General features: G+C 39.1%; 1 protein-coding gene across 1 annotated transcript in view; it reads right to left on the bottom strand.

Annotated features, from left to right (window-relative positions):
• Window positions 1–933: 933 nt before the first annotated feature.
• Window positions 934–7,542, bottom strand: part of LOC104966542 (ribonuclease inhibitor-like) — a 27,132-nt gene continuing 20,523 nt past the window's right edge. The window contains exons 2-8 of the mRNA XM_010795726.1: window positions 3,975–4,148; window positions 3,624–3,797; window positions 3,132–3,305; window positions 2,854–3,024; window positions 2,413–2,586; window positions 2,168–2,214; window positions 934–1,967 (exon numbers count right to left, since the gene is read on the bottom strand). Coding sequence (XP_010794028.1) covers window positions 1,396–1,967; window positions 2,168–2,214; window positions 2,413–2,586; window positions 2,854–3,024; window positions 3,132–3,305; window positions 3,624–3,797; window positions 3,975–4,148 — 1,486 coding nt within the window. The 3' untranslated portion in view covers window positions 934–1,395. The remainder of the gene's footprint in view (window positions 1,968–2,167; window positions 2,215–2,412; window positions 2,587–2,853; window positions 3,025–3,131; window positions 3,306–3,623; window positions 3,798–3,974; window positions 4,149–7,542) is intronic.

The raw sequence follows: 7,542 nt of genomic DNA, 5'->3' as shown, positions 1-7,542 counted from the left end.
GATCAATCATTATAAAACATATATTATTCTGAAATGGACCAATCTGCATAGTGAGTAGCCTATTTTACTTTTGTACTTTAAATGTATTTGTATACTAATACTTTTCTACTTTTACTTGAGTAACATTTTGAATGCAGGACTTTTACTTTTAACAGAGTATTCCTACACTCTGGTACTTCTACTCAAGTACAAGTTCTTAGTACTTCTCACCTCTGCATTCACTCAAGTACTGAATCATTCTGAGGAACTTTTACTGTACTTAAGTATTTCCATTTAATTTGACTTTGTTCTTCTATTTCACTGTTTTACGAAGGAAATATGTTACTTACTTGAATTACGTCCAATAAAAAACATGTATCTCTTTATTACATAATTATATATTTATTGAACAAGGACCGACTGCTATATGCCAGATAGATAAAAGCTAACTTCCATCTGCAGTCCCCAGGCAGGTACACACATTACGACCAACAAACATTCAATTATTTCCTAGTGCCTATCAGACTAACAATAAAAAACAATCAAAATACAAATGCATGAAATATAAACACTAGTACATGTTTCAATATACAAATTAACAATTTATTTCAATTTTCTTTTACATTTAATGATTTTGAATGAGACCCAGTGACAAAAACAACAAATCTATCTATCTATCTATCTATCTATCTATCTATCTATCTATCTATCTATCTATCTATCTATCTATCTATCTCTATATATCTCTATCTATCTATCTATCTATCTATCTATCTATCTATCTATCTATCTCTATATATCTCTATCTATCTATCTATCTATCTATCTATCTATCTATCTCTATATATCTTCTATCTATCTATCTATCTATCTATCTATCTATCTCTATATATCTCTATCTATCTATCTATCCATCCACCCATCTCTATCTATCTATCTCTATATATCTCTATCTATCTATCTATCCATCCACCCATCTCTATATATCCATCTATATATCTAATACATTGGTTTGAAGAAACAATCATATTTTGATATTATCATGTGGGTCTGAAACCTGATTTTTTGGACACCGATATTATGGACTACTAATTTGAGAAAAACGTCTTTATCGGACAAATCAGAACAAAATCATATTTAAAATGTGGTTTAAGGCACTAAAAATGTGTAGACATAAAGTGACACAATAAGAGAGCATAAGGTGAGTCAATTCCAAGCACATTGCGTTCAGACTTTCTTTGCTCTTTGTGTTCACATTTTGTTGGTCTATCCTGGGTATTTGGGGAAATTGATGACCACAAAAAATGACATTACAACTAAACGATAAGAGTGTGCATCAGGAAGACAGACAACACTTTGTGGCCGTGGACTTCTTTGCGGTGAAAAAGTGCATGTGTGTTTTTCAGACTCTCCCTCCTACAGTGAACACAGAGACACAGAGGGACTATATGGCAATAACCCAAGCCCAAAGCCGAATCCAGGATAAAGAGGTTCAGAGAATGTGGTTTGCAAAGTGTGGAGGTGGATCAGTGTGTCAGAGGAGACAATGTAGAAGGAAAGAGTTCCTGCAGGAAAGTCCACATACGCTGCCACTCTGTTAGAGACAGAGGAGGAGGAGGAGGAGGAGGAGGAGGAGGAGTAAGGGAGGTATATACTTCTCTTGTTATGCCAGACTGAGTAACCTTCAACATCCGAGCACAACAGACTCCAGGAATGGTCATTCCCTCCAAACCTGGAGCGACCTCTGTTTCCTTTTCTTTCGATTCCACTGTAAGTCACTGATATGAAGACCCTTCCTCTCCACTCAACCTCCCAGTAACAGCGACCAGTCAGACCATTGCTGCACATCAGCTGAGGCCAGTAGTCAAACCTCTCTGGATGATCTTGATATGGCTGCTCCTCAGTCACTGCTGTCACCTTCCTGTTGTTGTCAGACAGCTTGAGGTTTCTGTTCATTGTGTATGTGTCCATTGTAAGTTCACAGGCATCTGACGAAAAACACAATGTCACACCAGTTTATAATCGAACACACCTGATGGGTTTATTTGTTGCTTTAATAAAAGGCTGACTGTTCATTAAAACAGATCTTTAAAATGACTCATTGTTTTGAATCTTCTTCAAAACTGAGAATTGCTGCAGATAGATTGGCTTTTCTATTTTTCATAAATCAAAGTGAACACAAACTTACACTTCCTTAGACCAGGTTTTAGCATCTGCTCTCCACAATGTTCCACCCTGGAGGAAGAAACAACGTCAGAATAAACCTTGAGAAGCTTCCTCATCTTGGAGAATGATTGCTTTTGAGTTTGTATCCTCGTCATTGATTGCACACTTTATAATTCATTTGCACATATTGTAATTCAAATTGTAATGTTGTGGAATAGTCAGTATTTTCAGAGAGACAGTGCTTCAGTTCCCGATGTGTGTTTGCACCTGAGATTTTTCAGTTTCCAATGTGGATCCTCCCGTCCAGCAGACAGCACCTCTATTCCTGAGTCTCCTGGATGATTGTAGCTCAGATCCAGCGTCTTCAGATGTGAGGGGTTAGATCTCAGAGCTGAAACCACAGAAGTACAGCCTTCCTCTGTGATCAGACAGCCTGATAGCCTGGAGACACACACACACACACACACACACACACACACACACACACACACACACACACACACACACACACACACACACACACACCATAAATGTTTTACGTTTTTGGTTCATAATATTTTTTTTAATTACACACATACAGCATTTTTTCAGCAGGCCATACTATAGATGTCCTTTCAGAAAGTATTAAACAAGTAATAATTTTATTTGACAACATCCATGAAATCAACTTGTATGTCCAGTAACATTTAATGAAAGATGATTGATAACCTCATAGTCTCCAGCATACAGTGTGGACTCCCCAGTCCAGCAGAGAGCAGCTCCACTCCTGCATCCTGCAGGTCGTTGTTACTCAGATCCAGATCTTTCAGTCCAGAGGACTGGGAGCTGAGAATTGATGAAAGCTCCTGGCATTTCTTTTTAAGCCCAGTTTGACTCAACCTATAATGTAAAGAAGCAAAAATGTCATTTCAATTGAAAATCACACAATAAAACATTTGGTGTTTGAGGCACAATACAGCGTTTAACAAGTTTCAGTGAGATCTAACCTGAGGGTCTTCAGTGCACAGTTTGGACTCTCCAGTCCAGCAGAGAGCAGCTTCACTCCTGAGTCCTGAAGGTCATTGTTACTCAGATCAAGCTCCGTCAGAGAAGAGGAGTGTGAGCTGAGAACTGAAGACAGAGCTTCACAGCTTCTCTCTGAAAGATGACAACCACTCAGCCTGTGGGAGAGTTATTGATAGTATCAAGCACTGAAACTGTTTATGTTGTGTACAATGTAAGAAAACCGATTTTAGGATTTCCTTATTCTGTTGAAAAGTTACTTATTGCAAATGGAGGATATTGCCTCTAGTTCCAGCTCTCTCAGACTAAAAGACAAGGAGCTTAGAATGAATGTGAGGTGTGATATGTTTCATTACATTTACTTAATTTAAACCGTCATTTAGGTGTCTTTCCGCTACTTTATAAAACACAAACAAAAAACCCTTGTGAAATGAGAAAACATGTTGCTCCCTAAAAGCAGAACTGGATGATCTGACCTGAGAGTCTCCAGTGTACAGTGTGGACTCTCTAGTCCAGCAGAGAGCCGCCCAACTCCTGAATCCTGCAGGTCGTTGTTACTCAGGTCCAGCTCTCTCAGACGAGAGGACTGTGAGCCGAGAACTGATGAAAGCTCCTGACAGCTTTGCTTTGTTAACCTGGCTTGACTCAACCTGAAAGAGAATTAGGTTTTGCTTTCACACTACAGATTCTTTACACATCTTCACATTCACAAATAAATGGTAGTCAAAACACAGCAGAAACAAATGAAACATTTGTTAGAAAAACACTTTCTTTTCATCCTACTTTCTGCAACAGCACTACAAAAAAGCATCAGAGTAAGATCTGACCTGAGTATCTCGAGCGCACAGTTTGGACTCTCCAGTCCAGCACAGAGCAGCTTCACTCCTGAATCCTTCGGTTTGTTGTTACTCAGGTCCAGTTCCCTCAGACTAGAGGAATGTGAGCCGAGAACTGACGACAGTGCTTCACAGCTTCTCTCTGAAAGATTACAGCCACTTAGCCTGAAGAAAATGAAGTTATTTAGACAAACACACAAGATACTTTTTGTTTTTCTGCAAGGTTAGAAACACATGTACATGTACATTTCTGAGGTGTGTCAAATATTCATGAATTCCTGGAAACTGACTGTCAAACAGTATCCCATCGTTACCATAACGTACAGAAATACATAATGCCTTCAATTAATTTCACTGTCAGCTGCACCTTTTTATCCGTGGAGGTAAATTCCTACTGAAGAAACAAGTTGAAAGACTTTTAAATATATTGTATAACTAACCATTTGTTGACTTAATCCTTTTTTCAGTTTACTAATAGGTTACTTAAAGGTCCCATGTCATGCTTTTCTGGTTATTACCCGTCCCCTTGTGTGTTATGAAGGTTTGTCTACGTGTAAACGGTCTGCAGAGTCAAAAACCCTCAAAGTACACCCTGTAGCGAGTAAAACTCTAACACAGAAAATACCTGTCTATGCTGCCCCAGAACGCCTCGTTGGACATTTCTCTTTTCCCATTGTTTATTCCGGGAACATCATGACGTCATGCGGAACCAAAATGGACCAATCCGCGGAGCTCCTCACACACCAGGATCCCTTGGCTAACTAACAGGGAGTCCCATTGACTTGCNATCCAGTTACTGCTTGGAATGTACAGTTGCAAGAAAAAGTGAACCCTTTGGAATTACCTGGATTTCTGCATAAGTTGCTCATAAAAAGTGGCTTCCTCCATTTTATGAGCAACTTATGCAGAAATCCAGGTAATTCCAAAGGGTTCACTTTTTCTTGCAACTGTACATTCCAAGCAGTAACTGGATGCATACGCTTTATAATACACGACACAGGAACACATCTATAAAAATGGCTTTAATTGAATTACCCCTAATGCGATTCAAATTGCACAAAGTTATTTATCTTATTTTGGTTCTGTATTTGTGTTAATGATTCTGTTGTTCCCATGGCCTGGCACACACACACACTGCCTTACAATCTGTTACTATTTCACTAATCCTGGAGAATACCTGGTCACAGAGTGCTGAGCTTGGAAAAAAATAGCACCTATGACCCTCTGATGCCCCGCACAGACCCCTAATGCCGGGATGACTGACGCACACATCTCTGCTGCTGTAGGCAGAGAGGCTGTTCCTGAAGTAAAGCTCATCTAACTATTTATGAGTCAAAAGCCTCCCTGGATGCGAGAGGAAGTGATGCATAAACCGCCCGGTGGAATGCGTCACATTAAAATAAATGAATCCTTCCATGTCACGGGGAAATCTCATTAGAGTACATTAAGTAATTGCTGGAGTATATAGTCATTTGACTGTTAAGAGGATAAAATGTGCATTGCACAGAAGCACTTTAACAAATGTAATAAACTGGGGGAAACTTGCTCCTTGGGAGGAAAATCCTGTGGATAATTTGCTTTGCCCTTTTCAGAATTCTGCCATAAGTACAATAGCTTTAAAGCCTTAATGTAGAAAGAGCTCCCGCATCTCCATCCAATAAAGAATAAGCAGAAGCACAGCACAAAATTCACTCTAATGATGTACAGATTGAAATATTATGGAACATGTTTAAACGTTCCCATTCAAACCACCGCCCTGAATGTTCGTTATTGCAGTGCTCGCCTGCAAATTGAGATGCATGAAATGCAGACGTGTACTTGTAAATCTCAGTCAAAAGGCTTCAAATTAGCATGTCTCCAATAGACAAGAACACAAAGGGCTCTAATTAGTCTCTAAGGTCCTACCACAATATATAAATCAGCCACTAATTGCAGCTGTTTCCATAATTCGTCCTTTGAGGACTTTGTGGATAAGCTGCATTCAAAAGGCACAGACTGATGTATGTGAAGAGGGGACGACTGGAAAGTTAACTCCTACCCTGCAGAAAGTGAAACCAGACCATTACAACTGAACAGAAATATTAACAGAGAGTAGAGGCAACTAGTAGTTGTGGTGTTATATGCAATTAAACTGTTATTCTATAGTCTTGTGTACAAATGTGCAATATTAAACAAGTAAAGCTAATCATCTCTAAAACAGTCGCTCCATCTTACACATTTCTTAAATAACAAATCTGCACTGCTTATTTTGCCCCGAGGCTTCAGGATCTAAAGTAATAAGCCTGAGACGACATAGCTGATTTAATTTATCCAGTGATCTTTTAATAGTGCCATTGTGTATTATAGCATTTAGGAAGCTTCCTACATTTACAAATAAAGGAATGTATATTAGCAGTTGGCCATATACTGTATGTTAAAAAATACTACAATGTGTTTACAGGGAGGCATGTGGCGCAGTGAGCTAGTGCGTTGGTGTTCGGATACAGGTTCAAACCCCACTGCAGTCAGCATGTCGTTGTGTCCCTGGGCAAGACACTTCACCCCAAATTGCTCCTGTGGGGATTGCCCACAGTATTCAGTATGTAAGTATAACATGTAATAATAATATATATATATATATATAATACTAAATAAATACAAATATTCAGAAAGATTTAAATAAACTCAAAATGAAACCAATGTGGGTGACATTGCCACAAAATGGTATTATATGTGCTGATGTAGTCATACATTTAAAAACAACTAAAACAATACATCAGGCATGCATGAGAGCCTTTGGTAATCTGTAGTCTGACAAAAAAAGCATTTTATTGTGAAGCAGAAGCAGTGAGTGCAGAGGGGTTTGCAAAGCCTAAAGGAACTGACAGAGACAAGCTGTGTCGAGTCAAAAGCAGAGGTTTCACATTTCAGATGTACATGCCCTTGCAAAAATCCATGTTATAGTATGAAAGCCCACATGTGTTGTTCCCGCAAACAACGTGGGCAAGTGCATAAGCCCACCCTCTGCTGTTATGTGGTGGCAGACTGCCTGCAAGCCAGCTTAGGTTGGAATCATCTGGGTACCACAGAAAATACTTATTTTTAACATCTACTGCGTTTACAGGCTTCAAAGAGTCTGATCTGAGTGACAGGATGACAGTCTGCCAAAACAAAGCAACATTCAAATAGAATACTGCCAGGGCTGTTTTTCTTATAGTTTCTCCTGTTTGAGATTTACAAAATTGTTATCAAGTTACAAGTCGAGAAGTAGCATTGCACCAAATACACGTAAATTAGGGTGGTCCTTAGTGCCATGTACATTTTCGAATTCATTTATTTTAAGCTCCAACCACCGGAATTCGTTATGATAGTCAAGAAAACTCTCCTGGTGAATTTTCTTCAAATTCCAACAACATGTAGCCCTCCCTCATCAACCTGGGCTGCCACACCAGCAGCCACGGTGCTGCAACTGAGGCTAAACTTCATTTCATTTCATTTGTATTTGTCCCGCTCATGGTACGCAAAACCAAATGTACAATAATTGCCGAAAAAACATGACTCTACCAAAACACCATTGAGC

The sequence above is a fragment of the Notothenia coriiceps genome, unplaced genomic scaffold, assembly GCF_000735185.1.
Source record: "Notothenia coriiceps isolate Sejong01 unplaced genomic scaffold, NC01 NC01_scaffold00037246, whole genome shotgun sequence".
NCBI classification, from domain to species: Eukaryota; Metazoa; Chordata; class Actinopteri; order Perciformes; family Nototheniidae; genus Notothenia; species Notothenia coriiceps.
Note: the sequence above shows the minus strand (reverse complement) of the source record. Positions and strands in the feature narration are given on the sequence as shown.